Source organism: Anas acuta, chromosome 1 (assembly GCF_963932015.1).
Source record: "Anas acuta chromosome 1, bAnaAcu1.1, whole genome shotgun sequence".
Lineage (NCBI taxonomy): Eukaryota > Metazoa > Chordata > Aves > Anseriformes > Anatidae > Anas > Anas acuta.
This window is the reverse complement of record NC_088979.1, coordinates 150212936-150239693: the sequence shown is the minus strand read 5'-3', so window position 1 is coordinate 150239693 and position 26758 is coordinate 150212936. Positions and strand designations below refer to the sequence as shown.

The 26758-nt window shown below is 49.2% G+C and overlaps 1 protein-coding gene across 28 annotated transcripts in view; it reads left to right on the top strand.

Annotated features, from left to right (window-relative positions):
* Positions 1-26758, top strand: part of RBFOX2 (RNA binding fox-1 homolog 2) — a 157110-nt gene that overhangs the window by 39250 nt on the left and 91102 nt on the right. The window contains exon 1 of one of the 28 annotated variants that reach the window (XM_068665207.1): positions 162-557. The exons of 24 other annotated variants lie outside the window; for them this stretch is intronic. In XM_068665207.1, coding sequence (XP_068521308.1) covers positions 516-557 — 42 coding nt within the window. In that variant the 5' untranslated portion in view covers positions 162-515. Of the gene's footprint in view, positions 1-161; positions 558-8372; positions 8421-11849; positions 12134-12238; positions 12437-26758 lie in introns of those variants that run through there. 3 more of the 28 variants (XM_068665214.1, XM_068665251.1, XM_068665219.1) reach the window with 3 other exon arrangements.

The following is a 26758-nucleotide window of genomic DNA, read 5'->3' as shown; positions in this document are numbered from 1 at the left end:
CATGCAGAATTCCACAGCTGTGTGACTGCTGTTATCTTGGACCTTTCTCTTTTTTTTTTGTGTGGGGGTCTAAATTGTAAAATAAGGAGTCTTCTGTGCTGCTGTATGATCTTACGAGTGCCAGAGGTCCGTTCTCTGTGACAGCTGTCTCATAGCTGTGTTTCTTCCTCATCTCGCCTATTACTCAAAGGGTGCAGGATGTTCAGCATCTCTGAGTCAGTCCTTCCCTCTGCCTCTCTGTAATAACACGCATCGCGTATGAACCTCGGAGCTGTTTGCTATCTTCATTTCTCTTTAAGTTCCCTGGCCAGCTCTCCTTCTCCGGTGCTTAGAGCTTTCCTGTTTTCTTTACATAAACACCTTCTCGCTAGCCTACCTGCAGCTCCCGCTGCACCGAAAGAGGACCGAGAGATTTGGGCAGGAGCCTCCCTGCTGTCGGGAAGTGTCTGTGGGAGGGCAGCCTCTGCGTTAACTGCTTCGCTGCCCGGCTCGTGCTTCAGCGGGACCCCGAGTCAATGAATGGGATCGCTCGCTCTTCTGCCCGCTTCTCCTGCACGGTGAGTGAGCAGCTCTGCCTTTGCTGCTGAAGGATGCTGCAGGCTTCCTCAGCGAGCTAAGCAGATACTCCCCGGAATAGCTGCTTGGAGGGAAGATGGTTTCGTTCTTCCTCGATGTGAAGGGAGAGGTGTTTCCAGCGTAACGTCGCTCGGAGCAGGCATTTGCCAGATGGTTTCAGCTCCCCGGAGGCTTTGGGATGTGAAAGGAGAAGGGCCAGGAACACACTTCTGATTCATTCCATTAGTAGATTAATCGGCACTGTCCTGGCTTAATAAGTCTCGTAGATTTCCCAGTGGAAAATGGCACATGTAATTCTGCCCAGGTCACGCTCTGCACACCTGTGTTGGAGCTTGCACAGCGAGGAGCTGCGCTGCTGCAGGCGACATCTGCACGAGAAGGCTTTGCGGGAAGGGCAGGCTTGGCGGCGGGGGGAAAGGTGAGGGAGAATGTTTTGAACGAGTCCTGTTAGGTAATGCTAGTGGGAGTGAGACGGCTTGTGAGAACATGCTTGAATTCTTCTGCCATTTTGGTGGTGGTGGGGGGGTGTATTTAAAAACGTTGCAGTGCTAATACCATGATACGGAGCCTTTTCTTTTTTTTTTTTTTTCTTTTCTTTTTCATGTTGTATTAATTGCCGGCTAGATTGCGTTTTCCAGGAAGTCTGTGATTAGAGGACAAGGGTGCTCTTCCTGATAAAGGTCAGAGGCTGCTGTCTGCAGAGGCTGGTGGGGAAACGAAGGGACCCGACTGACAGATTTCAGCCGAAAACCTGAGCAGATGCTGTGCAGCTATTTACTTGGGGGTGGTGGTGGTGGGGGGGGGGGGCTCCCCCATGACCTGTCTCTTCCCCGCCTCTCTTTCCGCAGGCCAGCCAATTGTTGGGGAGTGGATTTAGTTGCTGCTGCCGCCCACACAGGAGAAGGTTTGTAGCTCTTGGCAGTTTTAGCAGGAATCTGCGTTTTTAACTCTTCTGCTGCCTGCGGGCTGCGACGAGCCGCTCTGCCGTGTCACGGCAGCCCCGAGCTGCGCTTGCCGCGATGCCTAATAAAGTTTTACTGGTAGCATTGTTCCTGATGAGACCCATTAAATTCCTTCACGGCCGGGTTTTAATGAGGAGAGGCTTGAATTACTGCCAGCAAACGCATCCTGTCCTTTTCTGGTCCGTCATTTCCCCGATACACCTGGGGAGCACGGGCTGCCCTTTCTCACAGGTCAACAGGACGGCAGCGGCTCATGTTGGCAACAGCTTCATCATCATCTCCATTTCTGGGGCACCTGTCACCCTGGCTCCTCGCCACTGTTTCCCTAAGCTAAAACAGTGCTCCTCAATTTCAAGTGCTCGGAGAACACGTTGTTTTCCAACCATTTATGGCAACCAGCTCCAATCCTCTGCAGGGTCTGCAGAAAGACTGACGGGGCCAAAGGAGTAAATGTCATGAGCCTCCGGAGCTTTCTGCTGAAAGCTGAGATAGAGATATTTTACGTCCCGCGGTATATGGAGCCGGATTTAGGCTCTCTGGTATTTCCAGTAGAATGGCATTTCAGAACTGGGAGCTGAACTCTGACAGCAGCGTTGTCCCCAGTTGCTGCCAACTTCGCCCCAGACAGAGAACTGCTGTGTTTCTTCAGCAGCTGTTGCTGCAGAGCAGAGCAGGGGAAGAGTGCTGGTAGTCTCTGAAATAATTTGAAATATACTGGCACAATAGACAGATAGAGCCAGCCCTCTGAATTTCACTCAAGAATTAATCTAATCACTGTGTAATATGTTCTTACTGGTCTATCCTACCTAAAGGGCAAAGTTAACTGCATTAGGCACAATTTGGAGCATTTGATTTCCTTCAGACGTAGAATTAGGATACAGCTGACTATCCATGTAGATATTTCGAGGTTTCTGGGCGTCTCTAATCCAGTTTGTAGTGACATTAGCATTAGATAACCATAGCGAGGCCTTTATCTGAGAGGAAACATGCATTCTTCAGGTCACACAAGGATGAAAAAAAGATTGTTCTGGTCACTGTTGCTCTCTGGGAATTTGGGAGCAGAGAGCAATTTGGTATTCTCTTGTTGCTGGTGGCTTTGATAACAAAGCAAATGGTTTCTGTGGACGGTACAGGAGTTGTCAGAGGCTATGTCTACACTTCAAAGCTTAAATTTGGATTAAGATAAGTTGAGGATCTATTGTGTAGGACCTTTGGCACAACGATTCCATGCGTTGACTGGTCATAGTCACTTCACACCATTCATCTCATCTGGACTGAACGTGAGGGAGCTGCTACTCTTGCAATTTTGTCTGCCTTAAAAAGGGATTAGAAGAGTAGGGAAGTTGTAATCAATCTGCAATGGTAGAGTCTAATTTTGCCAGGATTTCAACAGAAAAGGCAGCAGAATGGAATTTACGGTACTTTTTTTTTTAATGGTAGGGGGTGGGGAAAAGGGGAAGGTGGAACAACCTTAATATGAGCTCAGCTGGAAGTGTTTGAGAGTCCCGGTATGTTTGTACCCCCACAGACTGCAGTGATGCTGAAGACCAGATCAGTCTGCTCGTACGAGAGCCAACCGCCTCCTGATGCAAGTACATTTTCTTGGCACTTGTGTCAACTGTGTATTTGAATATCCCATGGAATATCCTGTGTTACCAGTTCTGGGTGTTTCAAGCACCCAGGGTCTGTGAAATCTGCCGAATGGCACAATGTCCTCTTAAAAGATCCAGCTAGATGCCTAGCCAAGTGTCTTTTTGGAAGTCTTCCATATAAAATCTATACACTAAAAAGACTTATTAAAAAAAAAATCTTATCAGGAACCAAGTAACGTAGTTAGCCTTTACACATACACACTCAGATTTCTAAATCTTCTTATGCTCATCGTGCAGCGAGGAGCCAGGCGGATGGCGGGAGCTGCTTTCTGCAGCCATTAGAATAATCCGGCTCGGTGGTGGTGGCAGAGGTATTGTTAAGGACTGCTTTGCTCAGGATGAGATCAGAAGCAGAATTGCTTTTCTGACAGCTGACCTTTGCTGATCATTCTGAATTGAAGTTTGGGATATTCTATTCTATAACATTTTTTTTCCCCAGTAGCATTTCTGTCCTCTAGAAATCTTCCTCTGTGTTTTATATCTATTTAAGCCTTTTGTCTTATGCCTTATTAATGCCTTTTACATTTGAACAGCCTGCCGTTCCTGTATGTGGTTTGACAACTGCCAATACTCCCGCTGAAATATTTTGCTTTTAGTCCTGTTAATGGCGATTTCGCCTGGATTTCCGTACTGCCGTTATGTAATGGAAGTAGCTGCAGTCCCCTGACACGTGTGTTTGGTCTCTTTCCACCCACCCTTATTTATCTCGCTGATGCTGTGTTCCACCAAAGTCTTTCAGCAATTCAGTTTTGTTGTTTCTCAGGAGATGCCTTTCAGTGTTTATCAGTGTTACCTCTTCATTAGCTGGAGCCATTCCTCTCCTCTTTGCTGATGATATGCCTGTGCCATTTCTCGTACCGAGACCGTACTTCAGGCACTCAGCTAACAAAAACATCATAAATTTAAAATATTTTATCTTCATTAGGTGCATAAGGCTCCTATGTAATGTTAAGGATTATTTTTCTTCTCACGGTGTCAACTGGAATAATGTTCTTTGTATAAAAGAAGAAATAAAGCTCCTGTGATGACAAGATTAAAAAAAAATGCACGATGTCTAATTTGTTAAGCTGATTCCTTCACTCTCATAGGTGTATTCGCAGTCTCCTTGCGGGGTTTATTAGTCTTCCAGTTTTTCTGAGTTGGAGAGAATGCATTTTATACTCTTCAGGAAAAAAAAAATAGGATGTTAAAATCTTGTCTTCAACCCAAGTGATACAAGAGAGAATTTCATTCTTCAGGTCTCTAGCAATTTTACTATCCTAGGATTTGTAAACTGCTTTCTAAGCTGTAGTAAATTAGATCCCAGCAGTACAGGGCCTATGTAGATAAATATAGTAGCCATTATACCTTGATATAGCTGCATTGTCTAGGAAATTACTACTGTTATTGAAAAGGAATTTGCTCAGGGCAAGAGAGTATCCATTACTTCCTGAATAACTCGCTAATATTGTTAACCTTCCTTTGCACAAACAAGCCCAAAGGAGTCCCTTTCTGCGAGGAACTGCAGGGTTTTGTCCTTGGTTTGCATTTCCCATTATCAGCAGCAAGCCTAAACCAAAGTTTCAGCATATTAATAAGCCCCTGTGTGGTCTAGGGAAGGGAGCTGTGCCCCGTCTTCTCCTTCTCCCACTGTTGCAATGCTCTCACCTTTGTATTGTTTCTCAATTTGCCGGATTGTTGCAGTGCTGATGGATCGCTCACGTGGTGCAGCCACTTGACACGGTAAGCACAGAGGCAAAAAATGGCGTAACAATGCTGCAGCTCCATTGATGAGATACTTGAAGCAGTTTTTCTTGTTACTTGGAGCCTTATCCTTTGAATAGGATAACACTTGGATGCCATCAGCTCATCCTCTGGTGTAACTACCGCTGTGAAATGCGTTGAGGTAGGAGCTGAGTTCAGGCTTTTAATTATGGCTTCCTCTTCAAAACCCACAACCAAGAGGTATCCTACTTGGCGCTGACACAGAAGTCTGGGGCACAAAGAATCTTTCTGCTCTTTATCAGTTCAATGGGATGTTGTACTCACGCTTTGACACTAAAAAAGGACTTTTTCAGAGTTTGATAATGCTTAATACTTTGTGCTACCTCATACTGGCTGGAGAAACTGAAGGGTTGTGGATCTTTGTTTTCTGGACATTACTAGTGAAGATATTAAACATTAGGGTTAAGGTTTACTTGACTAAACTTAAGATTAAGTAAGTGTTGGAGCTTATTTTGATTCCCTCTTAAGATTGCCTGAATATATTTGCTGTATGCCAATTGAATAGGAACCTCAGACTATATCCAGCTATGAGAGAAGGGTAAAGATATGGGGCTTGAAAATACAGCTGTCACCCTTGGCTTTAGAGATGCAGACCTTAAGCTTGCTAGTTTTTCTTCAGAAGTTGGAGGATTGCAAATTTGGATCCTGCTCCTCCATGGTAAGACCGACAGGTGTAATTCATGGAAATTCCCAAGTGGCTGCCCAAACTCATGTTTGCTGTATCCTGGGAGCAATTGCATCACGACTTCGTTTCTGCAGATGAATGTCCAAACCAGTATACCACAGCTTTCTTACATCCCAGAGTTTTGCATGGTCTTGAACGTTTAACTTTGAATTCTCTGGCTTTGTGGCTTAGTTTTGTTGATGTGGGTGTTCTTTGTTTTAATTTAAAAGCATATTTTTATGTGGGAACACATCCTTAGCGAAATACTTTTTATAGTTACTGAGCTCATAGGGCTTCTCGTGAAGGATTGACAGTGCCTTCCAGAATAGGGCTCTTGAACATACTTGTGAGAAGAGGAAAATCCCAAACAAAGACTAGAACGCTTTTCTTGGTACCCATTGCCTTTTTCTCTGCCTGTGAATTACTTGCCTGTGAATTAAGACCTTCTGAAGTTTGTTTAATGACTTAAATTTAATTACTATGTGAAGTCTGCAGCAGGACAGTCGCTGAGAATCATTGGTTTTGTTTGCATGTCAAGGTGTTTTACTGCTTCAGGCTTTCTGCTTATATATTTTTTTATATTTTTATTTATTTTTTTGTGTGTGTGTGTGTAAGATAAACTAACACTTGATCGTTTGCTTTTAAATAAGTAATCTCTTTTCAGGAGCCTCTTTGAGCATAGCCAAACCATACCTGCTGGAGATGGAATAGGGAATCCAGTTTTCCAGTAATTAAGTGAGTTGCTCTGTAACAAAGTGGCTTTTTTTCCTTCTTGTAATATGCCAGTGTTGGGTTTATTTGCTTGGCAAAACATCTAAAAGGGTCTGTGGTGTTTTTCTGGGTGATTTATTGTATGCATTTTGTATTTGTGTTACTTCCTTTCACAAACAGGGTAATGCAGGAAGAGGCTTCCTGGAGTCCTTATGGACTTTGAGAGGAAATCTACCTTGTGGTTCGGCAATTCTGATAATCGGAGATAATGCCAGGATCCTGAGTGGAGGGAAGCTTCTCAAACGAGCAGTAGTCTGTCACAAGGGTAGTCTCCAGCAGCACCCAAAGGAGGAAAACAACCTCAAAGAGGATCCTCTTATCTCCATAGGAACTGCAAGTGTGCCCAGAGCAGCCTTCTGTGCCTCTCCCCGGGTAGTTCCCAGCCCCATCTCTAATCTTCTTTAAAACAAACAAACAAAAAACCCAAACACGAGGCATGCCCAAACCCCACAAATAGCAGGAGTCAGGTTCCCATATTCTCTTGCCGGGACGTTCTGCCAGAGTCAGATAAGACTAAATAAGCCATTTAGTCAGAGCAATCTGCCTTTGAGCATCGCAGAGCGCGTCTCCCTTCCCATCTCTAGTCAGACCTTTGTGGGTAACCCTTGAAGATTTTATCGTGGTGGGACAGCGAGCGAGTCTTCATCCTCAATCTGATTCAGCTTCTGCATACAACGTGAATGCCCAGTTTGGCTTTTGGCTGAAAACAACTCTTTTCCTTTGGTTTGAAAGGAAATTTCCTTCCTCAGCCTGTCCCCACCTCAGAACACCTCCCCTCCCGCTTTTTAGCCAAGGAGAGCTGCACGATGAAGAGGAACACATGCACTCAGTAGCACTTATTGATCATAAAAGAACTGCATCTTATCTTAGAGTTCGGGCTGTTTTTAAAAGCTCTTTTACAGTTCTGTTTTATGGGACAGGTTGCCAGAAGACACATTAAACTTCAGGAGTAGATATTTTTATGATCAGGATTCTTCATTCATGTACCCGAACGCTCTCTTAGATGTGTTCAGGTGCACAGGCCTTCAGCCTGCATCTTTGTTCTGTGAAACTCCCACTATCAGCCCCCACGCTGGTGTATTTTTGGCTTTTCTCTGCACTGGGATGTTATTTGAGATCTCATTAGAGGAAGAGTTCCCGACTGGATGCTCCTAGGGAAACTCAGATGCTGCGAAAATTTGTATTGGTGACTTCACCAGGAGCACTGCTTCCCTGATGTAGTGTTCAGGAGATGACACAGGAGTAATCTTTTGGCCAGGCTCAGCTAACTGCAGCAGGGCTTTCTCAATATAGTTTCCAACAAACACAAAGGTTGGGGGATGTCATTGCATCATGCTTGTGCTTTTGGCCTTACAGCAAGGTCAGCGTTAGTACCAGAGCTAGGGCTTGTTAGTGCTGGGAATGCAGAGCAAGCAACGAGACGCAGACTGCAGGCCTTCTGAAGTGTCCACACCTGAATATGCTCACAGCTGTAGTTTGGTTGAAACCCACTTGTTATCTGGTTACATTCCTCCTGTCCGTAAGCTCCAGCGAGATAAGAGGACAACGGCGCTGTTTGTTGGGAAGCTGTTGGAACATCTTCCGTAGTTACTGCTGGAATGGAAAGCATCCTGTTATCACAGGGCCGCCACAGCTGACTTCTTTTCCAAATATAGAGCAGAAAAACGTATTGAATGCTTTCGCTCTTCCTTCAGTATTGGTGATGTTTCTACCTTTTTCCCATAGCGGCAGGTCAAGCTGATCGCTGGGGTTGCGGCTCCTGAGAACCCTTGACGAACTTGTTATTGTCCTTCAGCTCTGGCTGTGAATTCCTCCTCCTGTCTTCACGGCTCCCTTGTTAGTTTTTTTTTTCTTGCCCTTCCTAGTTTCCTTTCTGTTTCCTTGTCTCAGCTTTTCTTTTTTTTTAATCACTCGTTAGAATAAGTAGCAGTGGTCAAGTGTGGGGATGTGACTGGGAACCTCAATAAGTGATCTGTTTGTCCAGGAAAAAGCATGGCAATGTACCTCTGGTCCCACTCGAATGCCAAGTATGTAAGTAGATGCACTGGCTTGGTCTTTATTCTCCTTCCATATATCAAAACGTGATTGTCACAATCATTTTTACCTAAGCTAGCACTAATTTCTATTTTTACAATTGATTGCTCTTTTCTGTCAAGATGAAACCTAATGCGGAATTGCTCATTTTGAATGTAACACTTCTTGAACTAAGAAATTGTTTTCTATAATTTAGAAATTTCAAGGGTGTTCTTTGGCATTAGCTCCGTGACGCCTCCTGCGTGTGTCATTCCATTTGAAATTCTTGGTGATCGTGTGTTGTTTTTTTTTTTTTTCCCTCCGTTATGAAGAGGCGCTTAGCTAGCCACTCATCCTGCTTGCTATCTAATGTGATTTCAGTAGTGTGTAGCAGGCGCACTAGCTCCTACCCTGTCTCCAGCTTTATCTGCTAGAATGTTAATCCACAAGCATTTGAAATCATATGCCTCTGAGACACAATCAGCTAGAAACAGATAATGTCAGCTTGAAACGGTGCCATACCTGCTCCCCGTTGGCCCACTCAGATTGTTCCTAAATGGGTTAGAACTTCTTGAAATTATTATTATTATTTTTTAACATTTGGCTTATTTGAAATTTCTGTATCAGCAGTATTTTGGGGTTGAATATATGCACGTAACTGAGCAGCCACAATTCTTCCGTATAGTCAGGACTTTTCATACAGAAGCAGGTAGATTTGTTGTTGTTGCTGTTTTACCAGTGCTTCTTATTTTGCCAAATACTGTGATATTAAATGCCTGGTTACTTGCTCCTTTTCTTTCTCTCTTCCCTTTTGTTATTTGCTAACACCTTCCCTACCTCTCCAGCAAGCATTAGTGTCTTTGCAGGCTGTGTTTCCCCCTTTCACTTTGATTTACACAGCAGCCTTCCCTCAGAGATGGGCACGTGCTTCATTAGGCTAAAGCTCTCTCTGAACATTTTTCTCTTAGCTCAGTCTATATTAATTTAAAAATGTTTTTCCTTCTTTTTTTAATCCTTTCTGAGACAGGGAAGATCCCCAAGAGATCATGCGTATTTCCACAGACAGCAGCCTTCCAAGTTCCCTGGCACATACATCCTGTAAAGCGCTGTCGTTGGGATTAAGACAAAGCATTTGCCAAGGATCCTAGCTACCTGTTTCAGAAGCCTGTCTTAGTGATGTCTTGCTTTGTGTTTTCCTGGAATTAGACTCATTAACATCGTGTTGTCCTCTTGCTCCTTACAGAATATTTTGTGTCTTAGTATAAATTTTCTAGGAAAAAAAAAGTTTTCAGTGGATGTCTCTCACAGACCAGCTAATATAGTTGAAATTCAGTATACTCTGGGGGAAAAAAAAAAAAAAAAGAAGCTTTGGGAGTGCCCTCCGTGCTCCTAGGCATTGCTCTGAGCATCTGGGCAGCGCTTGGCTGAATCAGAGCAGCGGTGCCGCTGGAGGCATCCATCCTGCAGCTTGATTTCCCGACTGGGCGCTCCCCTCTCATTGCTTGGGCATATTGAGCGTTGAGAAACCTGCTCTTGCAGTTCATCCAAAAGTGCCCCGGGTCCGGGGTTATTTCATCACCAGGAGTCTGCTGCTCTCAGTAATCTTCTCCCGTAGCTTCCATGGAGAGGTGATGGCTCACCAGCAGCGGTGGCAGGTGAGTTCCCAGCTGGTATTTGGATGATTCAAGGAGAGTTCATAACCCTGGCTTCACGTTGGAGCCTGAGTGCAACCTGGCCAGCCGTGGAGCAGCTGGGATGATTTCTAACCAGTCCCTGAAGCTGAAACTGAGCTTTCAGAGTAAGGCTGTTCTTTCTCTTTTCTCTCCCTTGGAAGAGCCTGAAGGATGGCAGGAAGGGGGAGGACTGTGTGTGTGTGCTAGGGAGCTTGTAGCCCACTCTTCAGTTCAGTTTTAAGCACTCATCTTTTTCAAGTCTTTTATGGAAATGCACATGAAGTAAGATTAATTTGGGTTTGCTTGCCTAGTCCCTGTGTCTTCTCACTTCCTTCTCTGCACACGAGGAATCTCAGCTTTCCTTAAAATGATAGTAAGATCATTTTTGAATCAGAATCCCGGTTCAGAAGAAAATCTCATCGGGTATATTGGGTGCAGAAGTGCCTGCCGAAACATTAACTTAGACATCTAGTCGTGGCGTGAACATCAGCCCTGCTGCTGTTTTGCTCCTTTTGGAGCATTTAAGAAAAGACACATAGGCCACATGCGTCGCTCTTTGGAGACCGTGCATCAGCTTTGGTGCAGTAAGTGATTTTGGGGAACATTGCTTTTCACCTTCCCGACCCGAACCGCTGTGCTGAGAGGTGAGAGCAGATGGGGAGGCCTGGGAGATGCCGGCATCACCTGCTTGTGGCCGTGGAGCCCACTTGTTCCCCACCTCGTGGGGCCAGAGCGGGGCAGGCCGTGTTGCTGCCCCCTCTGCTCGCTGCCATCACGTCATCCGGGAGCAAAAGGAGTGGAGGTGAGACGTAGAGGAGCACCCTTTCTCTCTCCTCGCCAGAGATAAAAATATTGCTTCGACGTTCATTTCCAAGGAGACCAGTGCCTCAATGAAAACACGATATATATATTTTTTTCTTTTTCTCTTCCCCACTTGAGGAGAGGCCAATTTTAACTTCGCATTCAGAGCCCAGCGAGGGAAGTCGATTCTTCATTTCGAGGCGGGGAGGGAAGGGGGGCACGAAACCCATTCCCTGAGCATGGCAGAGCCGTGTGGCTGATGAAGGGGACGAGAGGTGACGCTTGTCCCTCGGTGCTGGGCTGAAGGCTTCACGGGTGCAGGACTGGGCCTGTCGGGCCTTGTCGGATGGGGCAGGAGCTCCTCCGGCGGGCAGAGCCGAAAGGGGAAAAGGGGTGGGAAGGAGAAGAGTGGGAGCAGGCTGTGGTGAGGGGGTGCTGCCTGGGGGGAGCTCTCCCAGCCACCAACACCCGATATGTTCAAGGGATATGTTCGAGGGGACCGGAGCCAGCTGCTGCTTTCCCTCTGGCGGTGGGGAGCCTGTAAAACTCCTACAGGTTAACCCCTTTATCCCAGAGCTGCTTCTCCCCCCGATGGCGTTCCCTTCGGCCTTCCCCTCAGCGCCAGGAGCGCCTCGCTCCCTGCCAGGGGCTGCTGCTGAAGCGTGACCGAGCGCTGGGTGCAGGTGAAGACGTGCAGCAGCCCCGTACCGTGGCTGCACGTGGTGCCCAGGTTTAGGGACAGGGCTTGGAGAAGCGTGAGCGTGGGGACGGGGTCTGCTCCCCGCCAGCTTTCTGCCTCCTTGACGTTTCGGGAGCCCTGTCCTAAAGGGAGAAGCGCGCTGGGGCGCCGGGAGCCGGGTTGCATTTATTGCTAACCCCACCCATCCCTGCCTCTTGCAAGAATCTTGCGAGGCCGAGATCGTGTTTTCAGAAGTAGAATGACAGAGAGAGAAATCCCCTGGAGGCAAATGCAGAGTGTGTGCTGTGCACGCCAGTGCAGACACACGGGCTGGGAACTCCCAGGGAGAGATTAAGTGCGAGAGCGCGGCGCAGAGCAGCCAGAGCTGGAGGAGGGGGGAGGAGGAGGAGGCGAGACGCTTTCTAAGCCTCAAACTGAGCCGTTCGGATTTTTTTTTTTTTTTTTTTTTTTTTTTCCCTAAATCTCAGTCTCGACAGTTTTCCTGAAGTGCCTCTCGCCTTCCCGGATCATCTCACTGCTGGGTTTGAGCGACCCAGGCTAACATGATGTACCTCTGGGTGAGTAGAGAGCTGTGTGTGCGGGCTTGCACACTTTGCACATATAAGGAATGGAAAGCTGAAGGGCTCCGCGCGAACACGAGCGGCCTTCTCCCTTCAGCCGAGCTCTCCCCAGCCTCTACACACAGCGGGCTTTGGTTTCCCCTTTAAAAAAAAATAAAAAATAAATAGCGTGCTGCTGTTAACCGGGCGCTGAGCAGGCTTCTCCTGCAGTAAGTTCCTCTGGAGAGAACAGCTTTGGGCAGGTGCCACACAGACAAAATTCTCTGTATAATGCTGCTCACTGGCTACCACCCGAGACCTGTATGTATTTTTTTTTTTTTTTTTTTTCCCCAGTGCATGAGACTCTGCACCCATACGCCTCTGCTTTCGGGGCTTTTGGTGCTGCTGGGAGACATCCCAGGTTGAAGAAGAGCCCCGCCGGAGGGGCTGTGGGATGGCCGGGTGCGAGGAGAGGAGCGGGGCACGGCTACTTTTGGGAGCCGGGGGCCCCGGGGGCGGAGGGAGAAGCTGTTTTGACAGAAGTTGGACGCCAGGTTGTTTTTCCAGAAGTGGCACGTTTGCTGGAGTTTCTGGTGGGAGACGGAAAATAATGTCAGGAAAAACATGTGTGAAATGTTCGATAGGTCCAGCGAGCGAAGGCAAAGCATACATGGGAGCAGATGGGTTTTCAGCCTTTGAGCAAGGGCTGGAATTTCCTCTGGAGCAGCCAGCTGGTAGGCTGCTCCGGCAGGCTCCTGCGCCGAGCTTTGTCTGCTCCTGGGCACCCTTGAGATCAGAAGTTTGCCCTTGGGCTCCTCACCTAGATACACGGGGTTACGACTAAGCAATTCCAAAGTTTTTTCTTTTTTTTTTCCTTTTTTTTTTTTTTTTTAACCTGCCCATAACTCCCAAGCTGGAGGCTCTGATAGCTGCTGCTCGCAGAGCCTGCCCCCCCCCGCCACCTCCCAGGAACAACCAGGGGTTTATTTTAACAACAAAACGAGCCCTGGGGAGCGCAGGCAGAGGGATTTTTGCTTCCCCCCTTTGCGTGCACACACTCTATCTTTGTTGCAGGGTAACTTGACTCTGCGCCGGGGTATGCACAGTTGCTTGTTCGTGTACAGCAGCCCTGCTGGCAGGCACGTCGCCTCTTCAACTCTCTCCCCCCCCCCAAAAAAAAAAAAACAACCTCGCAGGCAGGACCCTGGCTTTGGATTTGGGTTTTTATCCAGGCCCACTGGGATTTATGCTTCGTGCAGTGGGGAGGGGTGAGAAGAGGAGTAATTCAGCCACGCTGCTGCTGATTTGAGCTAAGCAGAGGTGTTCCTCACCGGGCTGAGAGGCGGAGGATGCCGGCCAGGTGTCCTTCCTCCTACTGCTGGCAAGGGGGGTGCGAGAGCCCTGCTACGAAGCAGAGGGGTCAGCCAGCAGAGACCCTCTCCAGTGCAAAAGTTGAAGTGCTGTCCTGATTCTTTAATTGGGTTTTGGGGCACTTTCCAACCCCCCTAGACTTTGGGCAGCACTTTTTGCCTTGCTCGCGTTGCAGTTAAACTTCCAGGGGAGCGGGGAAAATAAGTGTTAAATGCTAGAACAGCTGAGCGGGTTTAAAGGGCATCATCTGGGCACTGTGCCATGATAATTAAAAAAAAAATTAGTAAATTCGTGCTATCTCGGTAAGATCTTTCTCTTCCCAGCACAAGTTATCCCGATACTTTCGGGGAAACCTCCTTCTCCCGGCTCTTTTTAGGAACCTTTTCCTCTGTGCCCGTTTGTGTCTCTGCTTTAAGCTCTTTTCGTCCCGATGGGCCACGTAACCTTTCGTGGTGAGAATGAGGAGCCCCGAGTGGTGTATCTGGCCTGGTGTGGGGTTTGCCGTGCCTCGGCTGTGCTCCTTCCTTGCTCCCCGTGCTCACAGGTTCCTGCTCCCAGCCCCTTGCCCTTGGGCCGTCAGGACTTGGGCAGATGCACGGAGATTTGTACTGAGTCATTCCCTAATTCAAGGCATGAAGCGACATTAACGCAACGTTAAATTTGAGGTTTTAAATATGCAAGTCCTGAAATCCAGAATTAAGGTTCCCACAGCAACCGAACTGCTTCTCCCCCCCCCCCGCTTAGGGGTGCACGTTACAGAATTATCCTCCTCGGAGAGACCGTGCGATACCAAAGGCTGTCACGTGTGACAAAGCAGACAATAAAAAGGAGAATGTGCCTTTCTTTGCAGCTGGAGCACCTTGTGGCGACTCGACCTGAAAGCACAGACTTACCTGCCCCTTAATTACAACGCTCCTACTCCCAAATGAAGCAGCTTTGCATCCTGGGCTCAGGCTGACATTCCTGCTTGCTGAAGTGTATTCCCTCGAGGGAAACTTGTTGCAGGATCCTCTAAATGAGGGCCTCGGAGGCTGCCGGGGGATTGTGGGCTGTGCAGACCTGGAGAGTGGGAAACTTTAAAAATATCTGCCGCGGTGACCTAATGCTTGGCATTGTGCGGGAAGTGAAGGCGGCAGACTAGCTGTGCCATTAAATATCAAGAGAGACTATTTATCTTAACACGTTTATCGTGTGGGATGCAGTTGTAGGAAGCCTTTCTGAGGCAGAGACCGTATGAGAGTCTCTTTCTGATGCTGCAAACAAGTGTGTCCATTCGGTCATCCCTGCCGAAACTCGGGGTGGGAGCTGCTTGCATACGGCAGCTCTGGTTTTGCAGAGCATTTTGATTGTAGGGGCCCACCTAAATCTACCAGCGTCTCTTCCTTCCTTCATCCCCTTTTGCCTGCGGCTGGCTGGGCTCCTGAGTTGCTCAAAAAGACGTCAAAAACTCATCGGTTGTGTGGATGGGCTGTGGGGTAATCGGGGATGGGAAGGCGAGAGGGCCCTCGCTGCCATCCTGATGGGGCAGGGGCAGGCGTTGTGCTGGAGCAGGCTGGTTTGGGTGTGGGAAAAAGCATTCAGCCCTTCCGTGGATAAGAAAGCCCTTTTTTTTTTCTTCTTTTTTTTCTTTTTCATTTGTGAGCAGATGAATCTTTGTGTACTGTGAGTCATCAGATACAATCTAGAGTCATTTCATTCCGAGTGTTTTCTAAAGAGCATGATGTGTTCGGAGAGTCGCATGGCTGAATGTTGCCTTGCTGGAGGTCTGTTGTTACAAGGAAGGTTAAAAGGAAGGGGCAGCAGCCCTAGCAAGCAATTTATCAACCATCCTTCTCCCCTGCTCAAAGGCTGCTGAAACCATCAAAGCCAGGAGGGACCGAGGTAGGGGAGGTCCACGCTGTTGCTAGGCTTCTGATAGGAAAGCGCTGGAGTCGTCCCTCTGATCTCAGATTATAGTGGCTATAGATAATTTCCTCGTTTCTCACAGCCGTGCCCAGAGTACATGCTGAGTGCTCGTGAGAGGGCTGCCTGCCTGTTGCAACCAGAAATGATTTCTTTCTCCAGAGCCCCATGAAAGCGAAGATCTTACCTAGACCTACTAATTATCTACTGTACGCCCAAGAATAGGGCTAGCAGCCTTGCCAAGCTCATTTCGAATGATTTTTGTTGGTTTTCTTCCTGACCTGCCTTTTCCTTGCCGTTCTGTCACTTGAAAGCCTCCCTTTGCATTCACTGGCATAAATTTTCCCTCTAGGCTCCGAGCTCATCAGCTTTACCACCAAGGGACTGGAAAACCCAACCTTGCCGCCAAGCCTGGGTCTTAGCAACGTGCTCTTCCTCACGCCACGTCTTTCTGTTGTTGTTGTTATTATTATTATTATTATTTGCTGTTTCATGCGAGCTAGAGGCTGCCGGTGAGGAGTCGGGTCATTATGCCGTGGCTTTCAAAGCATGCGTTTGATAGCAGCAGAGCAAGTGGCTATCTGGGGAAAATGTCCTGCCTGCTCTGTTCTGCTGCCAAGCCTGGGGCAGCTATTAGGAGGGAAGTCTGGCTGTGCCTGTGGGTTTTTGGCTGGAACCTGTTGGGTAGGAATGGCAAACAAACGCTCCGGCTGTAAATGAAGCCAGGAAGGGCTGGAGAACGTGCAGCGTGGTCAGCCTGGAGAGGTGAAGACGTGGTGGCCTCCAGGAGGCTGCACGGAGCTTTCCCTGCGTGCTGCGCTCTTCAGGGGTCAGATCCGGGTGGATTTCTGTCAAGGTGGAAAGAAGCACTTCTTGTTCATTCAAATGCCAGTTTTGGATTCCAGCTCCAGAGCAGGGAAGCCCTGGAAAATCCTAAATTGGAGCAAAGATCCCCGAGCTAGAAGCTGGTAAGCCGATTCCCCAGCCTGCAAGTCCCGGCGGTGCCGTACCGTGGCATGCATATGGAGCAGCTTGAAGCCAGAAGTAATATAGTTGTGTTTGTCCAGCACTGCAAGCGAGATAATGAGTTCTGCGGCTCGATAAGGTTTATTAGCTTTGGTGCAGCACCTCGTGAACGAGCCCGTACGGCTTCCAGCGCCGAGCTGCTCTCTGCACGGCTTCTTTGGGGACGTCGGCGCTGCGTGCCCCCCGGGAGGTGGTGTGACAAAGCAGCCTGCGTCTGTTTGCATCGAGGGTTTTATGCAGGCTTTGGGGATCTGAGAAAGGGAGAGAGAAGACTGGAGGAAAGAGGCAGGCGGTCACGTTATCCGGTGTTATTAGGGGACTGGAGTTGATAATCCGGGCGATCTTTTCCAGTTCAGTGTTCCTGCAGGCCTGCAGTCCCAGAAGATGCCAAGGTCACTGCTGAGACAAGAAAGCCCAGCGCAGCTCAGGGAGAGGAGGCATTTCACGTTAAGCCACCGGCTTCAGAGAAGGGAGCTTAGGAATCATGATGATGGCGTTCTGCACGCTACACCTGATTAATATTAAAACCAGGTAAAAATGTCACATTGCCAGCGCATTCAGGAATGTGCTTCCTTGATGAGTCTAGCCAAAAGAATGGCAGGGATGTAGGCTGGCCGAGCCGCTGGGAATTTCTCCTGCAGCTCTTCTGCCTGTCTGCTCCCTTCCCTCCTGTCCAAACAGCGAAGAGCACGGGGGGTTCTGCTGTAAAACTGCCCAGGTCTTGTGAGACCGACAGGGACTGAGTTCTCTGCGAGTTAGTTTTCCACAAACAGCCTGTTTATCTTGGAAGGAAGAGAGGAAACCTGAAGAGAATAAACCTCAGCCTTCGAGTTCCCAGCTGAAGGCCTGAGGAAAAGCACAGATAATAGCGACTTGAGACTGAACATCTGTGCTCCTTGCACTTCCCATGGTGCTTATTTGCAAGTCTTAATTCTTGCAGCACCAGAACTTCACCCCTGTCCTAACCGCCAAGGTTACGGTGATGGTCTTTGGGTGGATCTAGATTTGGATGACATTTTTGCAAAGTCCCAAGCAGTCCATGTGGGTGTCAGCTGCATGTGCGTGTACGCTCCCCCAAAAATATGACTTGTGGGGTTAGCTGGAGGAGATATCACACTCTTCCAGCGAGGGCTTCTTGGTGCAGCAGGAGTCTGAGCCAGGCTGTAGGGTCAGACGAAATCTTTTCTTTGGGGAGCCCTGCCCCAAGGCGCAGTCCTGGTACACCCTGTGGAAGCTGGCTGTGTGGCTGTGTGGATGGACCAGTGCAGATAGCTCCACGCTGGAAGCGAAAAACAGGTTTGCCCAAAATTAAGAAATCAGTCGAGCGTTTGCATTGTGTCCTCTGGTGCTAAATTCTTCTGCTGAAAGTGTTAAGGATTCCTCAAAGCTGTGAAGAAGCTTAAGCAAGTAATTAAGTTTCCCTTGTCTGTCCCTCAAATTTAGGTTTCATTGTTCTCAGAGGCCTACGTCTCATGACTAATATGCTGCCTGCACAATGCTGTTGATGATTTTTTACCAGATGGTTCTTGGGTCTGTAGCTGAATCCAGGGCAAAGGCAGTTCGTTTTTTCTCCTACCCGAGTGAAGCATGCTGTCCCCCACACAATGCTCTAATTGAGTCTTGGACATTAAGACAACGATAATGTGAAAATATTTTGACCAGATGACAATTATTTTTTTTTAGAGATTCTTGGGGTTTATTATTCATCGTGATTTAAGGAGCTGGCATTGGATGATACTGGAACACTCCTCTGTACATTTTTTTTATATAATTTATAAATCATGTAGTGTTGAAACAGAGTTTAAATGCATAAAAATGCTGAAGTTCAGCTATGTATACGTGGCTCGAAAGTAGAACATGCGAGCAGTGTGATCTGCCTGCTGCTGTTTTTTTTTTAACTTTTAATTTCTGTCACGACAGCCTCCCTTCTAGTCCGTCCTCAGTCACCGTGATGTCTGCTTCAATCCGTGCTGTAAAAGCTTCTCCTGGGAAGGTGGCAAAGCCTCTTGGGCAGCCCAGGTCGGGTGCGTAGCTCCACCAGGACCATCTCGGTAACTCACATTTCTCTTCAGGTGGAGCACAGAGTCCGGCACAAAGCGGACAGGCTTTGCTGGAGCGTACATAGCGTGCGTATAACTACTGGTTTTAAACATCTTCAGGCCTCAGCAGCGCTGGAGAAATCCGAGATGCTGTAATGCGTTTTCCTTGCGTGTGGGGCACGGCTCTCCCATGCAGCTGTTGGGAACAGGTGTGTGATAAACACCCCTTCCCTCTTCAGCCGAGCGGGGTGGTGATGGATGCCGCCTGATTTAAACATACGTGGTTTTCCTCTCCTGCGAGAAGAAGGACTTCAAAAATAGCACACGTGTCTAGAAAGAACCGAGTGCCTTGTCCTGTCTCCCTCCTTCCCTCCCTCCCCCCCCCCCCGGCTACCCACTCAAATTACCGGCGAGCGTTGGAAACTTCGGGGCGGTGGGCTGGAGGTGCAGCTGGCCCGCATGTGTTGCACCAGCTGTAATGCAAATGATACGTTCTGAAAGAGGCTTTTCTCACTTTTGTAAGTCTTGGATATTGTTGGGCGGTGGGGACGGGCGACGATTTGTCTCGAAATGTGTGTGTGCTGGTACGTCCCGCCGAGCATACTGCTCCCTTTGTTCCTCTTGGGCAGGAGACGGTATCAAAACCCCATCGCCCGTCTGCGGCACGTCTGGGTGCAGCTGGGACCGGCCTCTTGGCTTTCCCCTCTGGCCAGAGCCCTGGCTTGGTAAATCCTCACCTTTTTTTGGACCATTTGGATCATTCATGGCACGCTGAGGTTCTCACCTCTTATTTCTTGAAGCTGGAGCAGGGAGGTGCCCGGCCGAGCTGCACGCCGATGGCCCAGGGATCCTGGTCAGCCCTTCTGCTCCTTACCCAGAGCAGTGAAAGTCCGAGCGCTGTGGCTGAGTTGTGCAAAAACAAAAGCTGATGCTGATTTAATCCCATTACATTACGTTGATCTCTCAACCACTGGACTCTTAGTAGGATTCCAGCTTTAATCCTGTAAGGATCAATCTGGCCCGTTGCTTTTCTGTCCTGATCCTAAATCCCCCTTTAATCTTGTTAATTACACCAGGCCTTCTTTGGTTTCATTTTTTTCCCCATGTGGGCCAGCGAAACCACATTTTACTCCACGTTTTCCACCTCTGACCTGGTGTTTTCACCCTTTGCCAGCCCCGTTGAGGAGCTGATGGCTGATTTCACCATCGCAGCTGTGCCACATCAGCACGTTGGGGGCTGCTGCTTGCTGCTTCGGGCTCCCGCGAAGCGAGGAGCTCACCGTGTTGCGCCGAATCCTTCCTGCTTCCCATCAGGATTTATTTTTTTTTATTTTTTTTTGGCCCCATCTGTTTTTGATCTTGTGCCGTCTGAAGGAGAGGGGCAGCTGTGGAACACGAGAGCCACTTTAGCGTCTAAAAAAATGGAAAGGGAAAGGTTTCCCTGAGCAGAATGCCATTAACTGGCACCAAGGGCTTTGGGGAGAAGGAAATTTCGGGAATGTAGAGCAATCCTGGGGGGCTGAGGCAAAGGCTCTGGGGGGTGGCTGTCTTGGGACAAGGCGGTCTCGCGGCCTCCAGATCTATTCCGAGGGTCAAGGAGGACTTCAGCAGCTTAAATCGGCCCTTTTTATCTGCACGGGGGTTCGGTGGCTCCAGGAGCAGGATGATGTCCCTGCAGGCCTCCGAACCCGGCGCTGCCTTTTCTGTGTTAACACGCGGCCAATTCCTCGCTGTGACAATCTGCTCCTGGCACCCGCGCTCAGAGAAGCTGCCTGCCCCGAACGTGTTCATCGCCGGCATTTCCTAGGCTGCAAAAACGAAAACCGACCCCAAATTGCACCTCCGTTTGTCCTAACTCGATGGAGAGCCGACGGCTCATCGCTGGGATGTGCCCGTGCTGGGATGGTGACCACCCTGCCAGATTTCCTCCCTTTCTCTCGCAGCCCTGCTCTGCCTCGTGCAGCAAAATCTGCTTTTTCCACCCTTTTCGGCCAGCTCCCGGCTTCCTCCCCTCTCGCCCAAGCACCGCGGGGGGTGAGCTCTCTCCCCCGGTGCTTGGTTTTTGGCAACCCCTCAGAGCCGTGCCGAGAGGTGGCCGTCATCTTTAAGCAGAGGTGGGCGTTTGCCCAGCAGCCGGAGGGTTAAGGGAATCGCAGGAGGGTGACACGGTGCCTGTGTGCCATATTTCTGCGTGTTGCCAGTAGCGAGAAGGGGGGAAACTTTGATTTCTAATCCGCTTTGGAGGAGGCTCCGTATCAGGGCTGCACAGAAACATCCAGTCAAGCAGCTCCTTTATCATAAAGGGGATTTTAATTAAAACTGTTCTCGCATCATGAGCGGAATGAGCGTCAGTGCCAGCCAGCCCTGTACTGGGCATTTATCTCCTTCAAACCACATTACCAGTAATTGCCGCATTAAATCAAAGTCGAGGGAGATTACAGGGCTGAATTGGGCGGGCGGCTGGTGCCGGGGCAGGGAGCTCCGTGCTGCCGAGGTGCTGATACGGGAACCCCCTCGCCCCCGGCCGCGGGTGAGGGTAGGAGGGCTGGAGGATGCCCAGCAGCCCTTCTCCTCGCCACGATCTCGGAGGAGCTGGGCGCTTGGGAGCCTCTGAAGCTGCCGCTGTTTCCCTGTTAACTTCCTTCTAAACCAAACAAAGCGAAACAATCACAGAACAAACCCGCTGGCTTTGCCGGCCCAGCCCCGGCTCCTGTTCGGCTCCACCACGGCCGTTCCCTTTTGTTCATCCTCTGCCTCCTGTTCCAGCCCTGAAGCTCCAGAATAAATCCTCCTCGTGTGGCCCTTTCTCCCTCCCCTTGTCACGGCTCCACCGGGGAGCTTGTAACCGGGTCCCCTTCTGCCTCGAAACGGGAGAGCCTCTCCCCCCACCCAGGACTTGTATCTTCCTTGACCCGTGGCTCCTTTGCCAGCTACGGCTCATTAGTCGGTTTAATTATTTTCCGAGGTTTCTCGGCATCCTGTTGTCTCCAGCTCTGGAGCAGATGTTTGCCGCCGCCTCGTCCCTGCGCTGTGACCTTGTCGCGCGGCTCCAAGCCCCATCCGAGCGGCACGGCGGCGCTCTCGCCTCCGCTACTCCAAGACCTCTGGAAAGGCCCTGCCCTGCCCGTGCCAGCTTTTTGGGCACGTACGGGCTGGCCGAGGTAATAGGATCTCGGTGGGCATCGCCTGAACTACCACGGTGCGACAGCTGGATTTGTAGGGGCTGTTACTGGACCTGCCCTGTGCTTGTAGGGAAGGTAGGTTGGGCACAGAGCACTCAGATAGCCTGTTTTTAAAAAAAATATTTTATTTTTTCATTTAACCATCATTTTCTTTGCATCTTATGGTGGCCACGCTTCCATCTGTTCTGAAATTCCCTTCCTTTAGGGTTTGTGTGTCCACCACGCTCCTCTTCCGTGGAAAAGGGTCTTGTTCCCAGGGCTGCACTGAGGACCAGGTAACGTAGACAAAAAAGGATGCTGCAGCTCAGCCTGCCTGCTGAAGCTGCATTAGATTTTGAAGATTCACAGACGTTTCTCTGAAGCTATCTGGCTCTGAGCAGTTGCAGGAGGTGTGCCTGCTGTGCCCCTTAAGAGCCTGAAGTTGCAGCTTTCGCTTCATTACAGCGTGAGCTGGAGATGCAGCTTAAGTGTTGCCCTAGTTTGACGCTGGCCCGCGCACAAATCTCGAGCTCGAGATAAGTGCTTCTCTTAAATTCGAGCTGAGAGACCCGCAGGGCTGCAGGCTGAGCGCTGCCGATACCCGGGCTGATAACACGGTGGGGCCGTGGGGTTAATTTCTGCGAGGCACGAGCGGCCCCGCTGCGGCGTCACTGGGGAGGCGTGCGGAGAGCACGGGCCAGGTCTTTGGTGAAGATTTCTTGAGAGTGACAGAAAACAGAGGTGAGGGTTTTCCCGTGAGCCAGGAGAACATCCCTGTGCCTTCTGGCTTTTTGGGGAGTGGCAAAAAAAACGATGGCAAATCCGGGTGAGTGAACGTGTGAGAATGGTCATATAGGTCATGGGGAGCTGCAGAGGAGGTTGTGTCTACATGGTGCAGCCAGGGAAGGCCCTCGCTGGTAGTTGTGTGGGGACTTCAGGTGCTTTGGCTTGTTTTTGAGGTTCCTAGAAGGCAGAGCCAGCCCACAGGGAAGTGTTTTGGGCTGAGGGGCATCAGGCTGCCTTCCGTCCTCTTGCTTCTTGGGGGAGGAGCACGTGGAGCCACTGCCTTATGCACCAAAAGAAGACCACTGAGCCCATGTCTTGGGGCATTTCGAGAAAATAAGATATCCAGAATTTTGGGTTGTGATGGTTCCTGCTTTCTGAGGAGTAAGTAGGTTTCCCAAACAAACAGGCAAAATCTAGGCCTCGCTGCCTTCTGCTATTTTTGTCTTGGAGGCAGAAGGTGATGTAGAGACTGCTCCTTGCCCATGTGCTGCCGTGGCCTCAGCCTACCTCTTCTCCTCGCCGCAGCTCTCTGCTTCTCGAGTGAAACCACCAGAGCGGGGACACAACATCCACAGCAGTAACTAGCACCTCTGCCCGAGAAGAGCAGTCCCGGGGGTGACTCCCTGCATTAAGGCAGGGCTTGCTGCTGTCACCATTCATTTAGCAAGTCTGACTTTCCTCTTTCAGGGTAAACTGCGTCGTTCTTGCCAAACCTCGGCTTTGCGTGCTATTTCGGGATCCTTTCTGTGCACTCAGCAAAGGCACCGAACTCTTAACTGCAGCACTTCTGGTATTTTGCTCTCCAATCTCTTCTAAGCTGGCTGCAAGTTTGAAGAGGTTGTTTTTTTTTTTTTTTTTTTTTTTTTTTCACCTTTTTTTAATGGGAAGGGAGAAAAAGCAGGATTCGTCAGGGGCTGAGCCGTCGAGCAAGATTTTAAATAGGGGCTGTCAGAAATTAATGGACAGCTGTAATTCCTCTCTCCTGAAATTGTCTTTGCAGATTATGCTGAAGGTGTCATATTCTATATGCTGCCATGCTGGAACCGTTTCCAAACGATTTTCGGAGATTTACTCGGGACCTGCTGTTTCAGCAGCTGAAGGACCTGCCCGCGCGGCGCTCTCCGATTCCTCCCCCCCCCCCCTCCCCAGTATCTCACGGAGACCGTGCTGCCTGTCTTTTTTTATTTCTCTTTCTACTTCCACTCAATTAAGAGCCGAGCTTAAGTAATATTTTTGACATGTTTTGTCTTCTGCTTGCGTGGTTGCGGCGTGTGGGCAGCTGCTCTTCTATTCTGGTTGAACCAATTTGGGTAGGGAATGCCTTTGCTCCTCCAGAAAAAGAACAAAGCGCTGCCTGGGAAAACCTTTCCCCCAAATCCTGGCTGGGTGCACACAGCAGGGAAGCCGTGCTGATCTCCGGACGCTCGTTGTTTTTGACACCACCACCTTCTTCTATTTTAGTTTCTCACGTGGAAGCCGCTCGATAAGCCGGGAGGTGGCGGGGGGAGGACCGCCCGTCCCCAAACCCCTCTCTGTCCCTGAAGCCCTCTCCGTTAGGGTGCTACGAGCACTGAAACGCTCAGCGATAACCCATCGTGTGCTGCCTTCGCCCCAGGCACAGGCGAGGTGGGACGTGTTGGCTCCAGCCCGCCGAGGAAGGTGGAGGTTGAGCCGGGATGCCCCCGGCTACTGGGAAGGGGGCAGCGCCTGAGGAGCCTCCAGCGTAGCCCAGCCCCAGTTTGTGATTCACTCAATTAAAAATACTCGGCGAGAGCAGCTCCGCTATTACCATCTGGTGACTTTTAATAATATTTATTCTTAGGAAGGTAGTTCTTTAATTAAGGAATTAACCTTAATTTCTCTAGGCTTTAGCATAGAGCTGGAGAAACGCTCCGGCTTAAGCTTTGCTTTTGTAGAAGAGCGAGGTCTTTCTCTGCTGGATCTCTCTCTTACCGTACAGGTCAACGTTGTCCCTTGAAGGATGATCGAACTGAGCTGCTGCTGCCTGCTAAGGGAAAATCCAAGTGGGAGGATGGATTTTTTTGGCAAATCCACACTCCAAATGGGCAGAGCTGTTCTCTGGAGCTAGCCGGTAGATTTAACACGCCTCTACAACGATGAAAACCTCTTTGCTGTGTCCTTTCTCTGTTTCCCCTTTTTTCCCCCGCCCCGAGGAATACAGAAAGGCAGCGTAGCTGTCCTGTAATGTCTGAACCACCAGGAGAAAGCCCCTTCCCTTCTTTGATGTTGAAATCCTGCATCTGGAAGCCTTTTGTTTCTCGTGGAACAGGCAAAAAGCGTTTTGACGGACATCTAGCGTTACCAAGATCAGTGCACACACAAGTGGTCCCTACAGAAAGCTGTGCTATGAGCACCTTCTTTGCCAAATGGCTTAGCCCAAAAGCACACTTATTTTCTTCCTGAAGCAATGCCAAGCACTTAGAGTTCTCCTTGAAAAAGAGGCCCGGGCCCAACACACGGGTATTTTTATTTTTTTTTTTTCTGGAAAATATGTGTATATTTTCCTTTTTTTTTCCCCCTTTATGCTGTGCCTCTGGTAATAACGGAGGTGATGGAGTCTGTCTGGTTTTTGAAGCCCTTTTAGGGCTTGTCGCGTGTCATGCTCAGGTGTGCCGGTGTTTTCTCCAGATAGCATAATTACAAACTGTTCTGTGAGGTGCGTAAAGCAGCGGGTTGGGGGAGGAATGAAAGTCGAAGTTGCCTTCTGTATGCTGCTGGTATATCCAGACTGCTGTCAGCTTTGCTTTGCAATTTAATCACTAATTATATTTTTGTGAGTTATTGTTCTGCTCAAGCTGCTTTCCTTGGGAGCTGGCTCCGTTAGCTAGCGTGATGCATGAAATGTAAGTTTTGGGAGCACAGTCTTCTGGCGGAGGATTTTTTCAAACTTCACCTGGGCATTCATCACTGCCTTACATTTTATCCTTTGTAATAATTTCAGCGGCAGACTTTGGGCAATCTGAATTCTGCCTGAATAGACTGCGGGTCCCTGTTTGGCAGCTGAGGTTGCGTGGGCAAGGATCTGTGCTCGGATGGGGTCTCACCAACTTCAGGAAGGTTCTGCCCACACAGATCTAACTTCAGGATCTCTCCAGAGACTCTCTGCATCTTCACCAAGAGCTTTGTCTGTCTTGACAACCGTGCCTGCGTAGATTGGGTTTGCAGAAATCCTCCTTCCTAACTGAGGATGATCCAAGCGTTTTCACGAGTCCTGTTTTAGTTTGTAGGTTTCTGGAGTTTGCTCACGCTGCTGTTCCACTGGCAGGCAGCAAGAAAGCTCTCCAGAACAAACAAGCCAGTAGTCCAGCAGGCAGAGGTCTCACAATTTGCTGCTTTAGCAGACCCACGCGGTATCCTGGCTCTGCCTCCTTTTTCCATGTCCTTCCCTACAGCAGAGTTTGTTTAGGCTTTGAAAAGAAGTGGTGCTTAAGGAATAATTTTCAATCCTGACCTGTCCTTTCGTGCTGTGTGTGTGTAATTGTGTTTTAGAACTGCGAGTTTTCCAGTCTAGACAAACCATTAATATTTAATAGCTGAGCGTAGCTGATGGAGGGAAGAGCCGAGGACAGTAACAGGATGCAGGTATCTTATGTCCACAGCTCAGGGCGTGCACCTTGCCAGGCTGTTCAGCTCCTTTACATCAGTTTCAGGAGCACAAAGCTTCGGTTGGGAGTGGCAGAGGCAAACCAACTCCATCACGTGTAAGTAAATGTCTCTTACCATCCATCAAACCTTGGCTTGAATCTGCCAAGTACTTTCTTGGCCTCGTAAGACACCCAAGTCTCCTGAGCTCTCTGACCTGCGTGCAGATGCCGTGCCTTGAGGAAAGATGCTGCGCCGGCTGTAGGAGCAGAATTTGTGCTCTCCTCACCTCGCCTCCCGTGTAATGGTAGAAATGAGGATGCCTGAACGATTCAGAAGATGATTTACAGAGGTAGGCAGCAGCAAGTTGCTTCCAGCCAGCGAGGAACGGCTGCTGAACGTGTCCACAAAGGGCCCACGGAGCACAGTGGTGGGAAAATGCTTTTCCCATCTTTTTTCTTTTAAGTGTCTGCAGTCTGAGGTTATAGGGAAAGTGGGTTTTTATGAGTTTTAAAAACGAGGCACAGATATTAACGTCGGTATTGTGAGGGAAGCCGAAAGTTGAACGTAACACTTGCTCAGGCGCCTTGCCTTGTGAATGGAGAATGTGTAGCAGAAGGTGATTGAAAAGGGAAATCTCCAGTGCTTGGAGGGGAAAGGAAATGAACAGGAACTACTTCAGAGCTCCCATTTTATTAAATAAGGTCTTTGGCATTTTTCTCTTTCATATTCTCTTGAAATCTTGAATTGTGTCC